General features: G+C 37.5%; 2 protein-coding genes across 3 annotated transcripts in view; both read left to right on the plus strand.

The window, feature by feature from the left end:
* LOC123527057 (uncharacterized protein CXorf38 homolog) overlaps positions 1-3783 on the plus strand; it is a 34028-nt gene extending 30245 nt beyond the window's left edge. Inside the window, exon 4 of the mRNA XM_053522672.1 lies at positions 3673-3783. Within this exon, the coding sequence (XP_053378647.1) occupies positions 3673-3783 (111 nt within the window). The remainder of the gene's footprint in view (positions 1-3672) is intronic.
* An 8361-nt stretch (positions 3784-12144) lies between these two features.
* LOC123527922 (uncharacterized) lies at positions 12145-25554 on the plus strand. 2 transcript variants are annotated; one of them, XM_045307659.2, is made up of 3 exons: positions 12145-12286; positions 14414-15014; positions 15293-25554. In XM_045307659.2, the coding sequence occupies exons 1-3, from the start codon at positions 12215-12217 to the stop codon at positions 15568-15570; spliced, it is 951 nt and encodes a 316-aa protein (XP_045163594.2). In that variant the 5' UTR covers positions 12145-12214; the 3' UTR covers positions 15571-25554. The 2 variants fall into 2 exon arrangements, with proteins under 2 accessions (XP_045163594.2, XP_045163592.2); XM_045307657.2 differs by having other exon boundaries at positions 14411-15014; positions 15293-17292.
* The last annotated feature ends 1770 nt before the right edge of the window (positions 25555-27324 follow it).

The following is a 27324-nucleotide window of genomic DNA, read 5'->3' on the forward strand; positions in this document are numbered from 1 at the left end:
AAAACACAGACATTTTCGGAACAGAGGAAAATGCCAATGTTACACAATTGATTCTTTAATACTTGCTCTATCTAATGTTACTCTTCAACAGCTCAATAAGTTTTTTTTTCCTTTTATGTAGCGGAAAGAAAATAATAATCATTATTATCATCATTAATATTATATTATATTATTTGTATAAGGGATTTCCTTTTCTGTTAGCGCGTGCTATACATGCTTGAGATTAGCTCTGCGTACATCTCGTACTAAATCACTATCACATTATCCTGAACTTCACTGTAATTGATACAGACTGAATTCTTTTAAAAGGAAAAGATGTATTTGATTAAACATTGATAGACTATTCGAGAATTTAGCTGAGCTATGCTTCCGCTGCTATCACTGAGATGATTCTTAGATCTGTGTTTTAGATAGCATGATCACGACGAGTCCCCTGATCAGAGCGGTGAAAGCACTGAAGGACAATTATCCTGGAAAGTGGCAAACCGAACTGAGCAAAAATGAAAATTTGCGTTATACAAGTAAATGCTCAAAAGTCACACTAGAGCTCACCTTAACAATTAGATAAAAAACAGTAGGGACAGAAGTGACAGATAAAGGTTTCATCATTAGACACCATTGCCACAAAGAAGTTTAAGGGAAAGACTGTACAGTTGTACTCTGTAATAAAGGTTTCACTAGGAGGCTTGGATATATATATATATATATATATATATATATATATATATATATATATATATATATATATATATTTGTATTGTTGAACAATACGGATAATATAGCGGGAAAAAAGATTGAAGGAAATGCCGTTTTTGATAATACATGGTTTAATTCAGTAAAAATACAAGTTAAAAATCTCAACCGGTTTCACCATTACTATGGATCTTCAGGAGAATGTTTATGACGTCGTCGTCAGGCAACGACGTTATCAATAATGAAGTCGCTTATGTAAATGATGAATATTGTTAAATTGTCGTTAGCATCATTGAAAAAATATAAAATATGAAATAATGCATAAATTCCGTCCTTGTAGATTCTGCAAATATTTATACAAGTAGTAGTTATTATTTCGCATTCAGAGACGGTTTAAATAGATTGTTGAAATATGTTTCTTTCATCTTCCGAAGGGTATTATTATTTTCTTTCGGCTTGTAAACCCAAGTTCACGGAGGTAAACATAGGTTCACGTACGTAAACAATGGTTCTCGGCAATCCAATTATCCAATAATTACGTTTTTGGCTGAAAAAACTAGGATTATCGAATACTAACATATATTTTCAAGAGAAAACATAGGATAACGGGCGTAAACCATAGTTTATACTCTTGAACCAATGTTTACCTTCGATAAACTAGGTTTCTCGCTTGAACTTTAACTTGGGTGTACGAATTTACGAACGTGAACTATGGTTTACAACGTTATCCTATGTTTCCGCTCGAAAGAATAGGTTAACATGCTTTTACGTTCGAAAAACCTAGTTTATCTATCACTAATTCTAGTTTTTGGACGGTGAACTTGGGTTCATGTAATTATTGGACAATTTCCATACATTTTACGTCCGTAAACTTTGGTTCGCGATCACAAAACCTAGGCTCATGGTCGTAGACAGAGGTTAACGCCCGTAAACGTAGGTTCACGCTCGTAAATATAGGTTCACGACCGTAAACCCATGTTCACGCCCGAAATTCAATTCATTAATATATCGACCGTAAATCATGGTTTACGTTTGATAAACTATGTTTCTCGAATAAACTACGAATGTCGGTCGTTATCCTATGATTACAGTAGTTATCCTATGTTTACGCTCATGAATCCCGGTTCACACTTGTTAAAGCCCTGCTCCCGTCCTGCCTTTTAACCTTGAATTGTTACTGAAGAAGCATACAAATCCTGGCTATGAACAGTGACGCCTGTCAAAACAGAGCCGATTTTATATAAAATTCTATATGAAATAAGTGTGGATTTGCGTGCTAAAGTGTGGCATCTGGCCGTTAACTGTTACCGTTTGTAATCATGGGTTGCATACACACAAAAAGAATTTCAGTAGCCGCGGAGCAAGGCTTTAACCATAGTTTACGAACGTGAACCTGTTAACGACCGTGAACTTGGGTTAACAAGCGTGGCTTAGGGCTTTATTCTTTGTTATCGCTCAAAAATATAAATCAGTATTCGAAAAACCAGGTTTTACGTTCGAAAACCTGGTTTATCGATCGTTAATCCTAGCTTTTTTTTACCGTAAACCTGGGTTGAATGTACATGTAATTATTGGACAATTGTCGTGCCATATACTTTCTTTTGACAACAAAAATAATGACGTCTCTCGACCTTCAGCTATTTCTGAAAGTGAAGAAAATGAAAGTAAACATGCAAACCTTGAAAATGAAAGTCGCCTTTAGATTGGTGGATAGTCAGGGGTCACGCTTAGGGATCACCGTCAAAATATATGCGCGTGAACTTTTCTTTTTTGTTGTGGCTAATGGAGTGTCAGTTTTCAGCATTTTCCAACGATTTGAAAATACCTGAGCTTTAGCTCGACATGTCAGCTTTTCATCTACGAAAAGTTATTTGAACTCGGAATAAACACAAATCCCAAAGAGGCCCATAACAGAGCAAGGGTACATAGAGATTTTTGTAACTTCGTCCAATCGCTCAAAAGGTCCTGTTTGATGTTGTCTGAAAGTGTCAGAATAAGCCTCGGGTGTAAGATATTTCCGTATTTGAGAGTTGCAGACCTAGACATTTCAGAAATATTTTCAAAATGAATTAGTGTAATACATGTTGATTCTACGGAAGCGTGAAATGGCCATCAGACGCTATTACTTTTTATCACGTTACAGGTTTGGAAAGGTTATAAGCGTTAATGCCTGTGAAATGTTTCATTCTAGCATAAAACTGCTGTTCTTGTCACTTTTCGGGAGTGTTTTAACAGGACAGAAAACGTGTGTAAACAGGGAGATTCTCGCGCTCGCGTGCTGTTATAACACATTTTTATATATGCGCGTTCCATGGCAAAGCGTAAACGTCATTCGGCCGCAAAACGGATAATTCAAAACGAAATGACGTCAACGTAAAAACAACTCAGACATTCCCGCGTATTTCGTGGAAAATTAATGACGTTGAGAGAGATTGTATCCATTTATCAGCTTTTACGCGTTTTATGCTAGAATAGCGTTAGCGCATGTTCATTTCGTGTCGTAACATTTGCAGAATCCCTCGGGAATCTGCAGATGTTATAACACGAAAAAACATGCGTTATCCCTACATTGAAATTATTAAAAGAACAAGTTTTGAATATCAGGGGAAAATGGTTACTTAAAACAATATATTGTATTCAGTCGATTAACATACATACCTAATCCGTTGGTTTGACCGGAAATTTAGCCAATATGACCATCCCATTCAGTGCAAGTACACAACAAAAATGTGCGCATTATACAAGTTATGTAACAGCAAACTTACTCAAAAATACTTCATCTTGAATATTGCGCAAGTTTTTGGTCCGAGTTTCAGCTACATTTTATCTGTATTAAACTTAACAAGGCACTAAAATACATCTGGAATTTTCGTGACTTTGCACGAGATCGACGATGGATCTGTCATGTTCACCAGATTAATCAACGATAGCATGCAACATAATTTCTAGTTTTATTATGTTCCTTTGGATTACTTTTAGATTTCAACAGTATTTCGGCTTTTTCACAGAAAGACGGTTTACCGACATCATACATGGGAAAGACCAGTGCTAATCTCCAATCCTCCGTCTATCAGAGATGTTATTGTATAGTTAAAAATCAGTGACCTTAAAAAGTTTTACTCGTTGTCCGGTCCATTTATGAAAAATATATGTAACGCTTTAGACATGTGCGGATCCAGTCTATTTTGTCAGAGGGGTCCTACTGCCCCCTTTACTATGAACAGGAAGGTCTAATACGTATCTGTCGTTACAGCTATGACAAACATGTTTAACTCACAAATTGGACGTGTAACGTGTGTGTTTTTGTTGATGTTTGCAAGTACAGGTTTGTCAATAATTTCTTGTTGAAAAGGCTGAAACAGAAAATAAGCCAGAGAGCTCGAGGGGCGGGGATGATGTCCTAGAAATTTTGTAAAGACAGCGCTTCATTTCCTGCATTCTATGGCATTATAAGAGCAGTTAAGAACACTTTTTCCTCTGCAGTTTTATATACAATATACCCCTTATTTTCACATTTTTATGAGCTAACCTGTTAAATTTGGAAAAAATAATAAAATTAAGTTTTCTTAAAGGTAAACTTAGGTTCTTTGAGATAATTAACATAAATATGCAGTATGTCGGGGTTGTATGTAGCAGCAGCAACATACACTTTGAAACGGCCCTAATGTTGCCTTTTCGAAAAACCATTTTCTTTACTTCTTCCCATTTTTAGGATTTTACACGGGGAGGGGATCCGGACCCTCCCGGATCCGCGCATATTAGATATTCAGTGCGGGTACAATACAAAACATATGTAGGCCTATATATACAGGTTATACAACAGCAAACAAACACAAAATACTGTTACTAATTATAGGAGCCCGCCCACTTAGCTCAATAGGGATAGCGCGGATCTGCGGAGTGTTCGATCCTCGAGCGGGACGTATGTTCTCCGTGTCGATTTGATGAAAGACATTGCGTCTGAAATCATTCGTCCTCCACCAAGTGGGCATTCGACGTCGTAACGACGTTGATACGACGTCGGATACGGACGTCGATTCAACGTTGCATTTTGGTTGAAAATGTAAAGTTTTTAGACGTCGAAGTCTGACGTCGATTCAACGTCGGTTTTCTGACGTCGATTCAACGTCAGTTTTCTGACGTTGTTTAGACATCATATTTCTGATATTTATAATATCGGTTTTCTTTCCAAGAAACAACATTAATTTCACCTTTATAAATCATTTTTTTATAATGTAACATTAAAATTCTTTTCAATCGACATCTATCGTCATGATAAATAAGGTCAACATAAATTCGTTGTAGTCAGTGGAGAACTTTCTGCTTTGATTGTTGAATCTCTCAAAATCATCATAATTATCAGTGCAAACTTCATCTGAAATATATAAAATGTGAATGTTCAGTTACTTCAAAGGCATTCTGAAAGTTTAAATTTTAAACATTATATTCAATGTTAACTCTTCTGTCAAGTATGTTTATAAGTTTTATTTTATAATTAAAAGATTCTTGTTCTTACGAATTGTATGAATTTTCTAAGGCGGATAATAATTGATATGATAAGTCAAATAATTAAGAAATAAATATTGAAATACTTACCTTTTACAAATCGTGTTAAATATTAATCCATACAGTTGCTCTAAATGTCTGCAAACTCGAATGTATCAAATTACCATGAGAATGTGTAAACATCTCTGCGAGTTGCGTGTGTCTAACTGAGCTACATGTGTAAAGTTCAACGCTGGGTCAGATTTCGTAACTAATGTTCCCGTTTTGATCCGGGTATATCATCTGACATCATAGTTTAAAATTTAGCCAAAATGAAATTCTTGCGCTAGACCAGTTTAGTTTGTTAAATGCTTACTAATAACTACTCATTCCCTCAGTTACAGGTCCGATGTTTTGGTTATTTTTATTTATTCAGACATAGTTTTATAGAAGTGCCTGTTCAACCTATACTTAACAGTTCTAATCTCCGGCCTGGCCTGGCCCGATGAGCCAAATTTTCGACTGGGCCGGGCCAGGCCAGGCCAGGTCAGGCCAGGCTAGATTTTATTGTGCATATAGAAATGAATGACATAAAATCTAAATATACAATTACAGTAGCAGGCAGTAATTAACCTGTATTGTTTACTTGCTGCAGGTCAAACAGAATGAGAAAATAGTCCTCCGAAAAATCATTAATTAGCCATCATTCATCTTATTAGTCCCCTACTGGTTGAAAACCAGTTTCGGGGACTATAGGAATGCGCTTTTCCGTCATTCCGTCCATCCGTCCGTCCGTCCGCAATTTCATGTCCGGTCTATAACTCTGTCATGCGCAAAACCCGGACCCCTAGCTCAAAGGTCAAGGTCACAGTTGGAGGTCAAAGGTCAACAGGGCTTTTTTCCTGTCCGGTCCATAACTCTCCCATCCATGAGGGGATTTTAATATTACTTGGCATAAATGTTCCCCATGATGAGACGACGTGTCATGCGCAAAACCCGGACCCCTAGCTCAAAGGTCAAGGTCACAATTTGAGGTCAAAGGTCAACAGGGCTTTTTTCCTGTCCGGTCCATAACTCTGCCGTCCATGAAGGGATTTTAATATTACTTGGCACAAATGTACCTCATAATAAGACGATGTGTCATGCACAACTTTCAGACCCCTGGCTCAAAGGTCAAGGTCACACTTAGCAGTCAAATGTTAACATAGCATGAACAGGATCTGTTTCGTGTCCGGTCCATAACTCTGACATTCATTAAGGGATTTTAATATTACTTGGCACAAATGTTCCCCATGATGAGACGACGTGTCCTGCGCAAATCCCGGACCCTTAGCTCAAAGGTCAAGGTCACAATTGAAGGTCAAAGGTCAATAATTTTTTTTCCTGTCCGATCCAGAACTCTGTCATCCATCAAGGGATTACAATATCACTTGGCATAATTGTTCCCCATGATGAGATGACATGTTATGCGCAACACCCAGTACCCTAGCTTAAAGGTCAAGGTCACACTTTGAGATCAAAGGTCAGTAGGATTTTTTTCCTGTCCAGTCTAAAACTTTGTCGTGCAAAACAGGATTTAGATATCAGTTGGCACAAATATTCCCCTGGATGAGACAACATGTTATGCGCAAAACCCAAGCCCAGGGTCTAATGTCAAGGTCACACTTAGAGACCAAAGGTCAGACACAAGAATGACTTTGTCTGGAGCATTTCTTCTTCATGCATGGAGGGATTTTGATGTAACTTGGCACAAATGTTCACCAACATAAGACGGATTGTCATGCGCAAAAACCAGGTCCCTAGGTCTAAGGTCAAGGTCATATTTAGAGGTCAAAGGTCAAATTCAAGAATGACTTTGTCCGGAGCATTTCTTCTTCATGCATTGAGGGATTTTGATGTTACTTGGACCAAATGTTCACCACCATGAGGCACCCTTGTTTTTAGAATTACGTCGCTTTGTTTTACTATAAATAGATTTTATTGTAACTTTTTTATTATTGGCCGTAGAGAAAAATCGAGATCACTTTTCTGTGGTACAACATGCATGTTACATCCATTTTTAAGGTGTATTTTGACCTATCTCTACCTGGTAAAGAGTTTCTTGTGGACTTATATAGATTTTTTTTTTTTTTTTTTTTTTTTTTTTAAGATAAATTTCCCTTTGTTGGTACTATAAATAACTTATATGATAACTTTTTTATAATCGGCAAAAACATTTCAATATGAAAACAACTGTGGGTTTTTATATATGCACATTTTAATCCAGGTGTGTTGTTATAACATATTGTATATAATAGTACAATATTGTTTATACATCATTGACAGATATCAGTTCATGATGTTATACTGCAGTAGAGAAAGTTAGGTGCCTTCCAGTAGGGGACTTTGTATTGCATGGCAATACTTCATTCACTTGTTTGAAACAGGGATTTGCACTGAAGAAATGGTGTAACTAAATGATAACTACCAGGTTTTTTCTGTAATCAAATTATTTAAAGTCAGCTATAACATTTAGTTTTAAAACTAATGGATAATTTCATTAATGAGTTTACCTGCTGCAATATAACTGAATATTTACATGCAGTGAATGCATCTCTTTGGGAATTGTAATTACAGGTTCTGTCCCTACTATCCTTAGCTGACCTCTTAACTGTTCAGTTGAACTTTTAATGTGTATTTGGTTTAATCAAGCTGATGTTCAATTGATGGATGAGTAATAAAATAATATTCACTGTGGAGCCTCTTATAAGTGGTCAGGGTGTTGGCATTTTAGATTATTTGACGGTTTTCAAACACAAAAATTAATTAGCATCTAAGTTTTCTTTTCACTTCCTGTGATAAAGTCACGAGAGCTATTAAAGAGCTGAAACCCTCCCCCACCCCACTACTGGCGCCGGCATTTGTCTGTTCATCTGTCTATCCGGAAGGAAGTAATGGTTTTTCACTTAGTCTCTAAATGTCCCTTCACAACTCCCTCCCATCTTTGTTGCAGTTCTTAAATTTGTTTTGAGATGAGTCCTGTTTTTATGCCCCCGAAGGGAGGCATATTAGTTTTCAACTGTCCGTCCGTTCGTTCGTTCGTTAGTTAGTTAGTTCGTTCGTTCGTTAGTCACAACGTTAACTTTTTGCATGAAGGCACTTTACTCGTGAACCACTGCACCAAGGACCTTCAAACTTCACTTGTTGATAGTACTTATTGAGTACACAACCCCTACTGACTTTGGGGTCACCAGGTCAAAGGTCAAGGTCACAGGGGCCAACGTTAACTTTTTGCATGAAGGCACTTTACTCGCGAACCACTGCATCCAGGACCTTCAAACGTCACCTGCTGATAGTACTTATTGAGTACACCACCTCTACTGACTTTGGGGTCACCAGATCAAAGGTCAAGGTCACAGGGGCCAACGTTAACATTTTGCATGAAGGCACTTTACTCACGAACCACTGCACCTAGGACCTTCAAAGTTCACTTGCTGATAGTACTTATTTAGTACACCACCCCTACTGACTTTGGGGTCACCAGGTCAAAGGTCAAGGTCACAGGGGCCAATGTTAACTTTTTGCATGAAAGCAATTTACTCGCGAACCATTGCACCCAGGATCTTCAAACTTCACATGCTGATAGTACTTATTGAGAACACCACCCCTACTGACTTTGGGGTCACCAGGTCAAAGGTCAAGGTCACAGGGGCCAACGTTAATTTTTTGCATGAAGGCACTTTTTAGCCCACCATCATCAGATGGTGGGCTATTCAAATCACTCTGCGTCCGTGGTCCGACGTCCGTCCTTCCGTCCTTCCGTTAACAATTTCTCGTTATCGCATCTCCTCAGAAACTACCAGGGGGATTTTGACCAAACTTTGTCAGAATGATGTATTGGTACCCTAGTTGTGTCCCCCTGAAAATCAAACTGGTTCAACAATTCTTTAGTGAGTTATGGCCCTTTGTTTATTTCTATAATTTACATAGATTTATATAGGGAAAAACTTGAAAATCTTCTTGTCCAAAACCACAGAGCCTAGAGCTTTGATATTTGGTATGAAGCATCATCTAGTGGTCCTCTACCAAGATGATTCAAATTATTTCCCTGGGGTCTAATATGGCCCCGCCCCGGGGGGGTCACATGGTTTATATAGACTTATATAGGGAAAAACTTTGAAAAACCTCTTATTCAAAAACACAGGGCCTAGGGCTTTGATATTTTGTATGCGACATTATCTAGTGGTCTTCTACTAAGATTGTTCAAATTATTCCCCTAGGGTCAAATATGGCCCCGCCCCGGGGGTCACATTGTTTACATAGACTTATATAGGGAAAAACTTTGAAAATCTTCTTGTCCAAATCACAAAGCCTAGGGCTTTGGCATTTGTAATGTAGCATCATCTAGTGGTTCTCTACCAATTTTGTTCAAATCATCCCCTAGGGTCAATTATGGCCCCGCCCTGGGGGTCACATGGTTCATATAGACTTATATAGGGAAAAGCTTTTAAAATCTTCTTGTCAATAACCTACAACATTCAAGTTTGGACCACCTGTATGGTTTTGAGTGGCAAGATGAACCTTGACATGAGTTAACCTTGATTTTGACCTAGTGACCTACTTTCACATTTCTGTAGCTACAGCCTTCAAATTTGGACCACAGGCATAGTTTTGTGCACTGAAAAAAACTTTGCCATTGATATTGACCTAGTGACCTACTTTCACATTTTTGAAGGTACAGGCTTCAAATTTGGACCACATGCATAGTTCTGTGTTCCGAAATAAAATTTGACCTTGATTTTGACCTAGTGACCTATTTCACATTTCTCCAGCTACAGCCTTCAAATTTGGACCACATGCATAGTTTTGTGTTCCGAAATGAAATTTGACCTTCATTTTAACCTAGTGACCTACTTTCACATTTCTCAAGCTACAGCCTTCAAATTTGGACCACATGCATAATTTTGTGTACCGAAACAATCTTTGACCTTTACATTGACCTAGTGACCTACTTTCACATTATTGAAGGTACGGGCCTCAAATTTGGACCACATGCATAGTTCTGTGTTCCAAAATAAAATTTGACCTTGATTTTGACCTAGTTACCTACTTTCACATTTCTCGAGCTACAGCCATCAAATTTGGACCTCTTGCATAGTTTTGTGTACCGAAATGAACTTTGACCTTAAGATTGACCTAGTGACCTACTTTCACATTTCTGTAGGTACAGGCTTCAAATTTAGACGTACATGCATAGGATTGTGTACCGAAGCAAACTTTGACCTTGACATTGACCTAGTGACCTTCTTTCACATTTTTGAATATACAGGCTTTAAATTTGGACCACATGTATAGATTTGTATTCTGAAGTGTAATTTGTCCTTGATTTTGACCTAGTGACCTACTTTCACATTTCTAAAGCTACAGCCTTCAAATTTGGACCACTTGCATAGTTTTGTGTATCAAAATAAACTTAAGATTGACCTAGTAAACTACTTTCAAATTTATCAAACTACAGCCTTCAAACTTGATGCACATGCATAGTTTTGTGTACAAAGAACTTTGTCCTTGAAATTGATATAGTGACCTACTTTCACATTTCTCAAGCTACAGGTTTCGAATTTTGACCACATGCACAGTGTTTTGTACGGAAATGAAATTTGACCTTGGGCTAGTTAATAAGTCTTAAATTATGGAATTCTCAAAAATGGCACATTGGTGGGCGCCAAGATCACTCTGTGATCTCTTGTCTTGCGAACCACTTCACCCAGGACCTTCAAACTTTACATGCTGATAGTACTTTATAAGTACACCAATCCTACTGAATTTGGGGTCACCAGGTCAAAGGTCAAGGTCACAGGGGCCAACGTTAACTTTTTGCATGAAGGCACTTTACAAGCAAACCACTTCATTCAGGACCTTCAGACTTCACATGCTGATAGTACTTATTGAGTACACCACCCCTACTGACTTTGGGGTCACCAGGTCCAAGGTCAAGGTGCTGCGGGGGCATTTGTCACCATTAGTGACAGCTCTTGTATATTTTTACTTTGACAGTTTTTACTTTTACTTGACTGTGTTTCTCAGTATTGTTTCTTACTCATCAAGACTTCATCCACAACACATCCCCAATAACTGCCATTCAGGATCACTTGGAATTTGAGCGAGTTTTTAATGTATTTAAAACTAAGAAATAATATTTCTACTTTACAAATGTTTTTATGAACGTAAAAAATTTACTCCACAGAAGAAGTATAGACTGAGATAATAATTTCTGGCCGTGTGAAACTTTTTTGTCCCATGTCGCTTAATTAGGCGCGTTCATATTGCTTTCTGTTTAAAGAGGAGGAAAAATGAGAAATTTTATTTATTTAAGAAATGAAAAGATTTTTTTCGATGTTTAACGACAGAATAGGATCGGCAAATCCATGAATCGTGCTAGCGAAAAATATAATTTCATTTCTTATATTTACATCATATTTCCTTTTCATTTGTAAACAAAATAATATTATAAATTGCACATAGTTTGTGGCATTTAAAATTAACATCAGTTTCCCGGCCATTCTGTTCAACAAATGGAATATACTGCGACGTCATCTAAGGAACGTCCTCCCTGACTATACGCGGACGTCGTCAAAACAGCGACCCGTTATCAGTAAGCAGCGATGACGCAAACCTCGCGCCTTTCCTTTTGCTATTCGTACGAAATTTTCAATGGAAAAGAATAGGGTGAATCTAAATATCAGATTTTAGGATTCAGGACAATCCATGTTTATCGTCCTTGTTTGCGCATATTTGTAATAATACTAATACTATCGAGTGATGGAGTTAAAGTGATGCGATTTCGGCATGGCGAATACGCGTAATCACATGGAAGTTGCCGAACGTCATTACGGTTCCGCTACCTTACTTATTTTCCAGGCAATCTCACCATTAATTTGCCGAATATAGTCTTGGCTCCACCGTACAGAATGTATTCTTATTTCTTATAGAAAAGATCTGGAGCAGAGAAGAAAACAAAGATTTCTTGGAACACAAGGACGTGCTGCTTAACTACATGGAGGTTCTTGGATATATAACCAAGCCAAGGCATCAGACTGAAGAAACAAACAGCTCAGCAGACTTGGAGGTGAAATAATTATGTTTACCTAATATGTACCTACAATCAGTTTTATCAAAATGCAATTATTGAAATAAAGAAAACATGAAACCCCACGGGTTGCCAACACAAATGAAAAAAAAAAGCTTGGTTTAGTTGAGCCTGTTCATTGACGGTAGAGGAAATACATACTACCGTCCACGCCTAACGACAACGTCGAGTCCCTAATTGAGCAGATCACGTTGCAAGTAAAGAAAGCAATTTAAAGCCAATCTAGAAATCAGTGGGAATAAATAAACTAAAATTTAATGGAGGCAAGTCTGTACATCACAGAAGCAGTCAAAAGGCAAAGTAAAAAACAGGCACCATACCCAAAGGGTTATTGAAAAATATATAAAGCTAAGAAAGCGCGAGTATTATAACCACCCAAAACATTTAAACTAAACCGTACTGTACTCGCCAAAAGCTCAGGGTGAGCTATTGTGATCACTCACCGTCTGCCCGTCGTCCGTCCGTCCACACTTTCCTTTAAACAACTCCTCCGAAACCACTGAGCAAATTTTGATGAAACTTCACAGGTATGATTTTTGGATGGTCTTTTATTAAATTGTTCAAAGAATTGAATTCCATACAGAACTCTGGTTGCCATGGCAACCGAAAGGAAAAACATCAAAAATCTTCTTGTCCAAAACCACAAGGCCTAGGGCTTTGATATTTCTTATGTGGCATCATCTAGTGGGCCTCTACAAAGATTGTTCAAATTATCCCCTAGGGTCAAATATGGCCCCACCCTGGGGGTCACATTGTTTATATAGACTTACGTAGGAAAAACTTTGAAAATCTTCTTTTCCAAAACAATAAGGCCTAGGACTTTGATATTTAGTATGTTGCATCGTCTAGTTGGCCTCTACCAAGATTGTTCCAATTATCCCCCTAGGGTATAATATTGCGTCGCCCTGGGGGTCACATTGTTTCTATATATAGACTTATATAGGGAAAAACTTTGAAAAGCTTTTTTCCAGAAATAAAAAGGCTTAGTGCTTTAATATTTGGTATGTAGCATCATATAGTGAGCCTCTACCAAGATTGTTCAAATGACCCTACCCCCCTTGGTTGAAATATGGCCGCGCCCAGGGCGGTCACATGGTTATGATAGACTTGTAAAGGAAATTTTTTAAAAAATCTTCTTGTCTGAAACCACCAGACCTAGGCTTTTGATATTTGGTATGTAGCATTGCCATGTGGTTCTCCACAAAGTTTGTTCAAATTATTACCCTGGGGTTAAAACTGTCCCAAGTTTTCCATAGACATATATAGTAAAGGACTTTAAAATTCTTCTCATCTGAAATTGCAAGGCATACAGTAGGCTTTTGGTATTTGGTATGTTGCATTGCCTAGTAGTCCTGTACCAAGACAACATATGACCCCTGAGTTGAAAAGAGGCCCTGTCATTGGGGTCCAAGTTTTACATAGACTTATATAGGAAGAACTAAAAAAATCTTCTTGTCTTAAAGTTTAAGGCCTATGCCTTTGATATTTTGTATGTATCATTGCTTAGTTTATCTCTAACAAGATTGTTCGAAATATGCCGCCGGGGTGAAAAGAGCGCCCCAGGGGTCACTTGATATATCGAGGGTTCAACGCAATAAGGGCGTATCTACATATAATTGTTATATGTAGATACGCCCTTATTGCGTCGAACCCTCGATATGAGTTATATAGGAAAAATTATTCAAAAATTATCAGATCATATTTCCTAGACAGTTTAATTATATTTACCAGATGACCCCAAATGATAAGGTGTCACCGGACTTTGACCTTGACCTACTGACCTACTTTCTTGTTTTTAAAGATACAGCCTTGAAATTTGGATGACATGTACAGTTTTGCACACCAATCTTAAAACTGACTTTCAGTGACCATAAATATGATCTACTGACCAACTTTCTTGTTTCTAAAGCTTTAGCTAAGAAATTTGTTCAAGCAAGCAATTTAATTTGGGTGAGCGATATATGGCCATCATGACCCTCTTGTTTCTCAATATTGCTTTCCCAGTTGGACAGTTGCCCTTGTACTCAATATTGTATTGTTGGCAGCATTTGTACTACTCAGTATGACATTTTGTCTTCAGCAGGACAATTTTATCTTTTTCAGCAGGCTGCAGAGTATTATTTTGTCCCGTGTAAACTAAAGGAGCCCGCTCAAAGAGAAGTTACAGCTAGCACCGATTCACGCCATTGCAAATCTACTAGTAAACTCTGTTTCACTACATCCGAAGAAAAGGACGAGAGATTTATTCCTAAGACAGCATTTAACCGCTTTTTTGCAAACTGTCTAAATAAATGGCCCCTGTCAATACAGAAAGGAAAATCCATGATTTTCTGCGGCGGTGCAGTATTTTGTCTGGAAGAGAATCATTTCCTTTATATATTCTTGTACGAGCACGTGATTCAGATGTGGATATCAAGACTAAGTATAGACGGTCAAAGTCCAAAGCACTCAGTCTGTCTTAAAACAAAAGACTGTGTTACGAGCATGCTTGAAGAAAATGTCAAAATCAACAGCCACTTCGTGCTGTTTGTGAAGTGTCCTGAAGCTTCACTGAATAATGACGAAACGATGATGTTGCTTGAAGGAGAAACCGATATCCATCAAGACCCGATTCCATGTTATTGCCAAGGCAAAGAACACTTGATAGTATATGAAGACTTGATCAAATACTGGTCTGATGAAACCACTGTGCTAGAAATGAAACTTGGTAAGAGCAATCAATTTTTTTTTACCTCTCATGATAATTCATCATTTACTATAACTTTCATTTACATATACAACATACTTTTGGTATGAACAGAAAAAGTTAAAGTATAGTAATAATTGAATGGGAGCTTCTACGTAAGACTATTCTGTATCGGTGACTCCTTTATGAATTTGAATGTTGCACTGATATTCAATGTTTAGGATCGCAATTCAGTTTTGAAATGTGAAGTTGGATGTTTAAAAAATACTATAAGTATTGTATTGATATTTAATTTTTAGGATCGGAATTCAGTTTTGAAAGAATCCCAACCGAGAAAGAGTTCAGTCACATTGCAAAAGAAATTGGTTATGAATTTAAACAACTGGGATTCGAACTGCATTTTTCACAAGCTGAAATCGACCAAATATGCATAGATAATGAAATTGCTGTTGACAGAACAAGAACATTACTGCTGAAATGGAGGACCCGTGCGGCGGACAATGCAACGTTTGGTGAGCTAGGGGCTGCAATGCACAGAGTCGGTTTAGACGTTGCAAAGGCTTTTAAAACGATTTAAAAGAATGACTTGAAGATATTGATATCTCAACCCATTGATGAAATGATTTATCCAATAATGGGGGTCATTACATTTGTTCATTCGTCACAACTTAGTGAATGTTGCATTGTTATTAACATCCATTATCAGAAGACCTACTTCTTAACGTTTGCCAGTTCGGCATGGTTTTATTACATAGTTTGTCGTGTTGAATCTCAACCTTGTTTAAATGATAAACAAGCATATGCAGATGCAAATAGAATATATCGGACTTTGATATCCGGCCCTTATTCGTCAACGTTTAAAGTCTGAAATTTAGACTGTAAGAATACATTTTGCTCTGGGACTGTCAAATATTCATACATTGTAAAAGAACTTTGCAAGAATTTTTTTTCCTGCAGTTAATTTTCAGTAATATGAATACTATACACAGGCTTTACGTGCCCTGGTTTATTTGTAATGGCTTCAGATTTCGATTTATAAGTACACAAAGTGGGCTTTAGCAGGTGAATTCTTGAATGATAGAAACCTTGTTTCATTACCAATCATACGCAAATTAAATTCGAGCAACGCATTTTATGCTTGAAACATGGCCAGCGTACAAAAGTTATTACACTAGTTTAGTACCAAAAATTGTAGTGGCTTTATTTACTCCCACGATACCAAAGCATGTTATAAAGAATGCATTTTTCATACTTTGATGATCAAACAGGCTGAAGGAAGGGACATACGTAATTTAGTACAATTTTGATGGAGTAGCTTTAATACATTTGCTTTTTAGCTCACCTGAGCACAAAGTGCTCAGGGTGAGGTATTGTGATCGCTCACCGTCCGGCGTCCGTCCGTCCGTCCGTCTGTCCGTCCGTCCGTCGTCCGTCCACACTTTCCTTTAAACAACATCTCCTCCTAAACCAACAGGCCAATTTTGATGAAACTTCACAGGGATGTTCCTTGGATGGCCCCCTTTCAAAATTGTTCAAAGAATTGAATTCCATGCAGAACACTGGTTGCCATGGCAACCGAAAGGAAAAACTTTAAAAATCTTCTTCTCAAAAATCAGAAGCCCTAGAGCTAAGATATTTGGTGTGAAGCATTGCCTAGTGGACCTCTACCAAGTTTGTTCAAATCATGACCCCGGGATCAAAATTGACCCCACCCCAGGGGTCACTTGATTTTACATAAGAAAATCTTAAAAAATCTTCTTCTCAAAAACCAGAAGCCTTAGAGCTTAGATATTTGACATGTAGCATTGCCTAGTGGACCTCTACTAAAATTGTTCAAATCATGACCCCGGGGCCAAAATTGACCCCGCCCCAGGGGTCACTTGATTTTACAAAGGAAAATCTTCAAAAAATTTCTAAAAATAAACCAGAAGGCCTAGAGCTTAGATATTTCACATGTAACATTGCCTAGTGGACCTCTACAAAATTTGTTCAAATCATGGCCCCCGGGTTCAAAATTGACCCCGCCACAGGGGTCACTTGATTTTACATAGGAAAATATTTAAAAAATCTTCTTCTCAAAAACCAGAAGCCTAGAGCTTAGATATTTGACATGTAGCATTGCCTAGTGGACCTCTACTAAAGTTGTTCAAATTATGACCCGGGGGTCAAAATTGACCCCGCCCTAGGGGTCACTTGACTTTACATAGGAAAATTTTCAAAAGTTTTCTAAAAATAAACCAGAAGGCCTAGAGCTTAGATATTTCACATGTAGCATTACCTAGTGGACCTCTACAAAATTAGTTCATATCATGACCCCCTGGGTCAAAATTGACCCCGCCACAGGGGTCACTTGATTTTACATAGGAAAATCTTCAAAATTTTTCTAAAAATAAACTAGAAGGCCTAGAGACTAGATATTTGACATGTAGCATTGCCTAGTGGACCTCTACAAAATTTGTTCAAACATTGTCCCCCGGGGTCAAAATTGACTCCGCCCTAGGGGTCACTTGATTTTACATAGGAAAATCTTAAAACAAAATTCTGAAAATAAACCAGAAGGCCTAGATCTTAGATATTTGACATGTAGCATTGCCTATTAGACTTTTACAAAGTTTATTCAAATCATGGCCCCTGGGGTCAAATTGACCCTGCCCCATGGGGTTACTTGATTGTAAATAGAAAAATCTTCAAAATTTTCTAAAAATAAACCAGAAGAGCTTAGATATTTGACATGTAGCATTGCCTAGTGGACCTCTACAAAAAGTTTTCAGATCTTGTTTTTAAAGTTACTTAAAGAAAATTTCAACTATATTTTCTCATAATTCTTTTGATTGATTTCTATTTTGATCTTTTGACCTTGAAGACTTGTCCTTAAGTGCAATGATAACAGGTGAGCGATATAGGGCCATCATGGCCCTCTTGTTTGATGATAGAGAATCTAACCATGAATACCCTGTATCTTTAATGAGAAGTTCGTCATTAATTTTACGTAATACTTAAGCTGCATTCAAGCACTTATATCTAAGAACTATATATACCATTATGTTTTACTAATGCATAGACGTTTGCTGTTTTCTTAGTATAGATTATTAGATTTGTATCTAGAAATAAGTACGAGGTCTGCAGCAGAAATATTACGCGGCTTTAGGGACGCAGTATTCTTCCGCGAATGAACGAGTGCATGTAAAGTAATAATCTTATCACACAGCTTTACACTATTTTATTAATTAAATATATGTATTTTTGTATCTGAGACAAAGGGAAATACCGTCGCTGATGAACTTCATAATACGATGACCAGATGAAACACGCGCCATAAGTGACGTCACACATCCGAAATTTGAACGCCGTTAAAACATTGACCTGTGCGGTTTCATTTTATCTTAATCAATTTAAAACATGAGTATATATATATAACAATACACGGTACATATCTAAATAATCATATTCTTCTGTGTTAAACGGTGTACATGGTATCAGTTTGAACTGCATTAGAATGAGAAGTAGATTATATCAACAAACAAAGCGACTGATTCATGCCATTGCAAAGGGGTTTTACCGTTATATGACCCTTTGTTATTTTCTATTTAAGATATCATTTACAGAGAATGTATATTGTAATATACTGAATATCACTACCATTATGCGTTATCGCACGAATTTTGTTTTCAAATTTGTTAATAATCTGCAGTAACATTTGAGAAAATAGTTCACGAAGGGGCAATAACTTACGGGTTATTTTTATTTGAAACAACAAGTCTATTGAGCAGCATGCTATTTATTTGCTGGTTATACAACATATTGTAGCTGTCAGAGTACTCTGCTGCCGTGGTTTTTGATCTAAGTCGATTGACTATGAACGATATAATACCGTTAAAGTAATTAAATTACCAATCCTTCTTATAGTTATTGTAATGTTTGCATATGCCTGTAAATTGAAAGTTGCCTTTGTCAGTAAATCGTGAGTGATTATTGATACAATTGTCAGTTATATTCTATTACAACAGATCTAAAAAGAAGAAGTGAACTGAAAGGTGTAATTAGAAAATAGTTGTTGTATTTGATATTCCATTCCCTTAGTCATGCCACGTATCGGCTAATGTAACAATTGTTTTATTCTATGAAACTAAAAGAAACTATTTCTTCTCAGTGATCCACTAGCTCATTATGATGCATTATATGTTTGCTGATATGCGAGAGTAATTTATACGTGCACGTACAAATATTTTGTTGATATGTTTCTGACGATCAGAAGCAATCATTTGCACTTGCAAAACCCGAGGTGAGATTACTTTCTGTAGTAGCCCAGAGCTACCTGTAGTGGTTTTCCTCCACCATCAAAAGCTGGCAAAATGGCAATATGTACTATATTGCTTCGGTGTAACTGCAAAAAAACATATATGGTTGGCTTTCGCATGGCGGAAAAATGGCAAGAACGCGTAAACTAGGTTAAAATTCATCCCGGGTGTGAAGGAATATAGTCCTAAAGCCTCTTGAAATGAATGTGCCGTTTTTAAAAAGACTTACGTTTCCGTCAAATCACTGCCAGTAATACGTTTTACATACAAAAGTATTCAAAATCATCGGAGTTAATGAATAGTCCATAAATGTTAACATCCGAGTTCAACGACTGCACTAGCGGCCGTTTTCGACAGTCTTTTTTTCGACCATGCCTATTTAACGGCTAATATACTTTTTCAGGAATAACGTAGAACCCGGAAACTTTACACAGGTGTTCCGAAAGGACTCATCTGTTAAACCAGATTATAAAAGTTTCCACAGGTTGTTCAGAAACAAAACAATTTGCGCAAAACTATGGATTTTTGCTCGATTTTTTTCAAACTGAAGAAATTGTTAGCGAATATCTCAAAACATAACGATCGTATTTGGCCCAGAAATTGTAAATGTAAGCCATGGTCATTCCTTGACAAAACTGTCAAGTTGATTTGCAAGAATTTGCTTCGTTTTAATAGAAATAAATGAAAAACTTTACCTACCGATTTCCAGCTGGGTTACATTTCCAGCTGGGTTACATTTCCAGCGCTAGTCAGGATAGCCGGTTATCCAGTGTGTTAACCGGCCACTTTAAAATCGAAAATAGTTTTTCAGAGTATTCACGCTTCCTTTGTATTGTGTGTTGTTTTCGACCTGGCGGGGCGGGGTTAATATGTGCCTTACGGAAATAATTGTAATCTAAAAAACGAGAAATTGGTTAGAGCAATATCATTGTTTAATTCCGTAGTCTTTCGGTAACCAACGACATAATTTCAATGCTACATTGGCTGCAATGTAAGGTAGATGGCCACTGAATAAGAAATCAGACTTCCGAATATACTACATAATTATATCCTGCACAATAATGCAGTGGACCGTCGCGAAACCCCGTCCTGACAAGTCGATTAAATCGCGCAATTGATCAGTTGTATTGTTTTATTTATTATACCCTCAGATACAGTATCTTGGTGCTATACTGGACTCCAGTCCGTACGTCGGTCGTTACGTCCGTCCGTCTGTAGACGAAATTTGTCCGGCTATTTCTCAGCAATTATTTGCCAGATTTTTATTAAACCTTGTAATTATTATCAGTATCAAGCCTAGTTGTGCATGTTTGCAGCGGGTTCCATTTGGATGATTTTGCACTAAGTTATGGCCCTTTATTGATTTTTTTCTTTATATCTATGTGGAAAAATTCAGCGCTATTTCTTTTATCAAACTATGTAATTCTTATTGGTACTAAGTCAAGTTGTGCTTGTGCAAAACACGTTCCATTTAAATGATTTTTCACATAGTTATGGCTCTTTATCATTTTTCTTCATATGTATATGGAAACAAATGTCGCATTATTTCTCAATTATTGCATGCCAGACTTTTATCAAACCTTGTTATTATTATCATCGGTACCAAGTGTAGTTGTGCATATGCAAAGCACGTTCCATTTGAATGATATTTCTCGAAGTTATGTCCCTTTATTTGTTTCAAATATGAGTAAAGTTACACTGGAAAAATATTCAATAATTTTCTAACATATTCATTCGCTGTTGTCGACCCTTAGTGATTACATGGTCTCTTGACCATGATATTTACCTACTGACCTACTTTCTTCTTTTTTAAGATATTGCCATAAAATTTAAAACACTTCTTCAGTTTTGAACATACATCTCATAACAGACTTAAAGAGACCTTGATTTTGACCTACTAACTTTAAGTGACCTTGATTTTGGAATCTGACGTTTGATAAATTTCAAAACATATTACTGCTGGCTTAAATCGCTTTTAACATGAAACTGCCATCCTGTCACCACGACTTCAAGTCCCAATCACTTTTATGATTTGTGGCAAGTTTCTATTCGTTTCCTTGGCAAAACAATCGGTTTTATTGTCATATATTTTGACCCTTTATTAGTCCCCTAATGGTTGAAAACCAGTTTCGGGGACTATAGGAATGCGCTTTTCAAATGTTAATATGGCAAGAACAGGGTCTGTTTCGTGTCCGGTCCATAACGCTGCCATCCATGAATGTATTTTAATATTACCTGGCACAAATGTTCCCCATGATGAGAGACGTGTCGTGCGCAAAACCCGGACCCCTAGCTCAAAGGTCAAGGTCACAATTGAAGGTCAAATGTCAATACGGTTTTTCCTGTCCAGTCCAGAACTCTGCCATCCATCAAGGGATTTTAATATTACTTGGCATGAATGTTCCCCATGATGAAATGACGTGTCATGCCCAACACCCAGAACCCTAGCTTAAAGGTCAAGGTCACGCTTGGTGATCAAAGGTTAATGGGTCAATGTTCTTGTCCGGTGTATAACTTTGTCATGAATAACAGGATTTGAATATTTCTTGGTACAAATGTTCAGCATTATTAGAGGGAGTGTCATGCACAAGAACCTGGTCCCTAGGTCGAAGGTCTAGGTCACACATAGATGCCAAAGGTCAGATACAAGAATGACTTTGTCTGGAACACTTCTTCATGCAAGGAGGGATTTTGATGTAACTTAGCAGAAATGTTCACTATCATGAGACAGATTGTTATGCGCAAGAACCAGGTCTCTAGGTCTAAGGTCAAGATCACGCTTAGAGGTCAAATGCCAAATTCAGGAATGACTTTGTCCGAAGCATTTCTTTCTGCATGTAGGGATTTTGATGAAACTTGGCAGAAATATTCACCACCATCAGGCACTCTTTTTTATGCCCCCCCCCCATAAGTGGTGGGGGCATATAGATTGATTTGGTCTTGTCCATGCATCCGTCCGTCTGTCCGTCCGTCCGAAGTTCGTGACGCGCCTAGCTCGAAAAGTATTTGATATAAATTGATGAAACCTTGCATGAGTCTTAATCATGATATGAACTTGCGCACCTCCTATTTTTCATCTGGCTCCACCCCCTTTTTTCAGAGTTATGGCCCCTGAAATAGTCAAAAGTGCACATTTTGAGCTTGTGACACGCCTAGCTAAAAAGTATTTGATATAGATTCATGAAACCTTGCATGAGTCTTAATCATGATATGAACTTGCGCACCTTCTATTTTTCATCTGGCTCCGCCCTCTATTTTCAGAGTTATGGCCCCTGAAATAGTCAAAAATGCACATTTTCACCTTGTGACATGCCTAGCTCAAAAAGTATTTGATATAGATTCATGAAACCTTGCTTGAGTCTTAATCATGATATGAACTTGCGCACCTCCTAGTTTTCATCTGGCTCCACCCCCTATTTTCAGTGTTATGGCCCCTGAAATAGTCAAAAATAAACATTTTCAGCTTGTGACACGCCTAGCTCAAAAAGTATGTGATATAGATTCATGAAACCTTGCATGAGTCTTAATCATGATATGAACTTGCGCACCTTTTAGTTTTCATTTTGGTCTGCCCCCAATTTTCAGAGTTATGGCCCCTGAAGTAGTCAAAAATGCACATTTTCACCTTCTGACATGCCTAGCTCAAAAAGTATTTGATATAGATTCATGAAACCTTGCATGAGTCTTAATCATGATATGAACTTGTGCACCTTCTATTTTTCATTTGGGTCCGCCCCCTGTTTTTAGAGTTATGGCCCCTGAAATAGGCAAAAATGTACATTTTCACCTTGTGACACACCTAGCTCAAAAAGCAGTTAATATAAATGGTTAAAACTCGCAGAAGTCTTTATCATGATATAAACTTGCACACCTCTAATTTTTTGGCTGGCTCCACCCCTTATTTTTAAAGTTATGGCCCCTGAAATAGTAAAAAATGCACTTTTTCACCTAATTATATACCTAGCTCAAAAAGTATTTGATGTAAATTCAGGAAACCTTGCTGGAGTCTTTATCGTGATGTGACCTTGCACACTTGGCATTCTTCTTGAGAATCTTAGCTCTTATTACAGAGTTATGGCTCTTGAAATAGCCAAAACAGTGGATTTTTTGTTTGTGATGCTCATAGCTCAAAAAGTATAGCGCCTAGAATAATCAATCCTTTTCATAAAATGTTTGTTGAGGCTATACCCCATTAAGACTGCAAACATTTGAATTATTGCCACTTATTTGTGACAAATGTACCAGTGGGGGCACACCCTGTGTCCTACAGACACATTCTAGTTTAGAATTATGTCCCTTTGTATTACTTTGAGTTGCTTATATTGTAACGTACTTATTACAGGCTGTAGGGACAAAGCGAGACCAGTTTTCTGTGGTACAACATGCATGTTACATCCAATTTTTAGGTGTATATTGACCTATCTTGCCTGGTAAAGAATTTTGTGAGGACTTATATGGATTTTTTAATGTTACCTTTTTGATAATCGGCCAGAAATGTTTTATAAAAATAACTATAGGGTTTTATATATACAAATTTTAACCTAAGTTTTGTTTATAACATACTGTATATTTAGTACAATATTGTTTATACATCATTGACAGAAATCAGATCATTATGTTATACTACAGAGGAAAAAAAATGCCTTCCAGTATGGGACTTTATATTGCAATACTTCATTCACTTGTTTTAAAAGAGCCTTTGCATAGCCGAGTTTGTCAAAGGCCTCGTTATAAAATAGGGTTATTATAACAGTAGCTTGATCTGGGATGCAGTATTCGGCTCGAGTGGATTTTGCCAGATCGGATCTCACGAGGCGCGCAAAATCCACGAGAGCCGTATACAAAGTCCCAGATCTAGCTACTGTTATAATGACCCTTTTATTATATACCTTTACCATTTTGATTCTTGTTTCGTTCTTGAACGAAATCTTCAATGTTTATTGATATTAAATGGACCTAAGTGAAGTTTCTATGTGCGTTATTTATAGAAATGTGTCGGGTCATGCATATTAATGTAAATAGTCCGGCAGCATACAATACGGAAGGTACAATACGGAATTTAAAAGGTACAATACGGAATTTTTGTCTGTCTGTTCATATTTGATTGTGAAATACAAGCCGATTTCCTACAGAATGTATATAGGTATATAATAACAGGAATTATGTGATCATTTCTTTCCATCATCAGTAATTCATATTTAGCTAGCAGCTATTTAGTATTCATCTGACAGTAGACACGGAACGTAATTTGTCTCAAGAATTATTTGAAATTTGATAACTGCTCTCTAGAAGTGGAACCCACTGATTTACATTCATGGCACCATTGAATAGGACTGAAAGCTGAACACAAAATATTCAAAATTATCGCCATTATGTTTATTTTACGCCATTTTCTCCTCTGCAGTGACCGTGATATTATCATTTTTTAATAAAAACACTAAGGCGTAGATAATGTCATGTCTATCGTCATGGACCGAAGCTTAAAAAACGAAATTAAGCAGAGTTTTCGAATTGTCTTGATCACTATGTCTGCCAATGATGCAATTTTGGACTATTTGTTCTGTGTCCTGTCGGAATGTCAATATAAAAGGTGTTTTACTCGTGCCTAGTTATGTATTACTAAGAAATACTGATCTGACCATCTTATCCTCCATTTGGCAAATATCTGACTGGACATTACTGAAAATACATCTTTGTAATTTAGCACACATTTAAAGGTTCTTAGTTTGTTTGTTTGTTTTGGGTTTAACGCCGTTTTTCAACAGTATTTCAGTCATATAACGACGGACAGTTAACCTAACCAGTGTTCCTGGATTCTGTACCAGTACAAACCTGTTCTCCGCAAGTAACTGCCAACTTCCCCACATGAATCAGAGGTGGAGGACTAATGATTTCAGACACAATGTCGTTTTATCAAATAGTCACGGAGAACATACGCCCCGCCCGAGGATCGAACTCGCGACCCCGCGATCCGTAGACCGACGCTTTACCTACTGAGCTAAGCGGGCGAGCTAAAGGTTCTTAGTATCAGATTTTGGTCATGCTATAGATTTGTTTGAAACGCTTGGCAGGAGTAACTCTTAAAATTGATTTTAACCAAGATAAACTTATTTAAGCTTAAATATTAAGATTTCAAGAATATCAAACTACGCAAAGCTGTTTTCATTTTGAAATACACAGCCAGAATAAAATGTATAGGATGATCCTTTTGATTTTGTTGGATTTAACGTCTATCGGCAGAATAATGCGTCATATAGCGACTGTCCAGCTTTTGGTGACGAAAGCAGACTACAGTTGAGCTGTGCCATGAGAAAACCAACATTGTGGCTTTGCGACCAGCATGTATCCAGACCAGCCTGCGCATCCGGGCAGTCTAGTCAGGATCCATGATGTTCGCTTTTAAAGCCTATAGCAATTAGAGAAACTGTTAGTGAACAGCGTGGATCCTGACTAGACTGCGCGGATGCGCAGGCTGGTCTAAATCCATGCTGGTCGCAAAGCCACTATGTTGGTTTTCCCACGGCGCGGCTCTGTTGTATTTTCGGGCGTTCTCTGGAGGTTTCATCACTAGACCAATTCTTCGTCCAAAGTGGAATTCGAAACTGCACTTGCGAGTGATTAGAAATCAACAACAATGTCCCTTTGAAAACAAATCATTTTGCTTGTAGTGGTAATGAAATATCGTTGCATTATTACAGTGTTATCTATATACTTGCTACTTCGTTTCCGTTAAGCAATATCAAGAAGTGATTCGGAAAAACTCCTTTAAATTGAAAGATTCTTCTATTAAGTATGTTTTGGTACCCGAAGATTTTTGCATTTATTTCGAAAACAGAAAATAGGTTTCTTTTCCTTTATAACTGATAAAAAATGTCAAAAATATCAAATTTTGCGACATCTGTTTGCCAGTCGGACTAAAATCATGTACACTTGTCTTTAAAAGCTCATCAAGGATAGGATCATAAATATAGAAAGAATTTGTTTAATAAAACATATTAGGAAAGACACAGTGTTGAAAAGACAATATTTTTTTAATACCACTGTTTTTTACTGAATGTTTGTTTATTTGTTAACGTCGTTTTTCAACAGTATTTCAGTTATGTGACGGCGGGCAATTAACCTAGCCAGTGTTACTGGATTCTGTCCCGGTACAAACTTGTTCTCCGCATGTTGCTGTCAACTTCCTAACATGAATATATGTCTATCGGTCATAATTACAGCGCCGTAGCCACACTGAGGCAAACCGAGGCAGTTGCCTCGGTTAAAATTTGAGGAGCCAAAAAAAAAAAAAGAGTAAAAAGTAGGGCTATCACACTGATGAAAAATTCAGTTATTAAAGTTCAAAAAAGTAGAATCTATATATATATATTAATATCATTAGAATATATCAGAACATCATTTGCCTCATGACATTAAATAACTTGAGGCAAGGTGAGGCAGAAATCCTAGCAGTCTTATTGATAGCCTTGCCAGGTCCGGATTCAGGGGCCGGATCGAGGAGGCCCGTGCCCCCACCGCCCACAAGTTGACTGAGAAGTGACCAATTGCACCCAATTATTTATTATTATTATCATCAAATTTAAGCCCAAAAAAGCACCAGAGGCCACTATTTCATACCGATATTTCAAAATTTTCCAAGGGAAGGGCCCCGTGACCCCACTTAAATGATGGGAAAACTCCCTCCAATACATCAAAATTTTGACCCAAACAATGCACCAGAGGCCACCATTTCATACCTGTATTTCAAATTTTTCCAGGGCGAGAACCCCCTGACCCACCTAAAATGAGAGGGTTCCCCCTAAAGTATCTCAAAATTTAGACCAAACAATGCACCATAGGCCACCATTTCGTATCTGTATTTCAAAATTTTCCAGGAAGAGAGCCCCTGACCCTACTAAAATGAGTGGGAAAACTCCTACAGTACCTCAAAATTTAGACCAAAAAGTACACCATAGGCCCCCCATTTCGTATCTGTATTTCATATTTTTCCAGGGCGAGAGCCCCCTGACTCCCCTAAAATGAGCGGATTCCCC

The sequence above is a fragment of the Mercenaria mercenaria genome, chromosome 14 (assembly GCF_021730395.1).
Source record: "Mercenaria mercenaria strain notata chromosome 14, MADL_Memer_1, whole genome shotgun sequence".
Taxonomy (NCBI): Eukaryota; Metazoa; Mollusca; class Bivalvia; order Venerida; family Veneridae; genus Mercenaria; species Mercenaria mercenaria.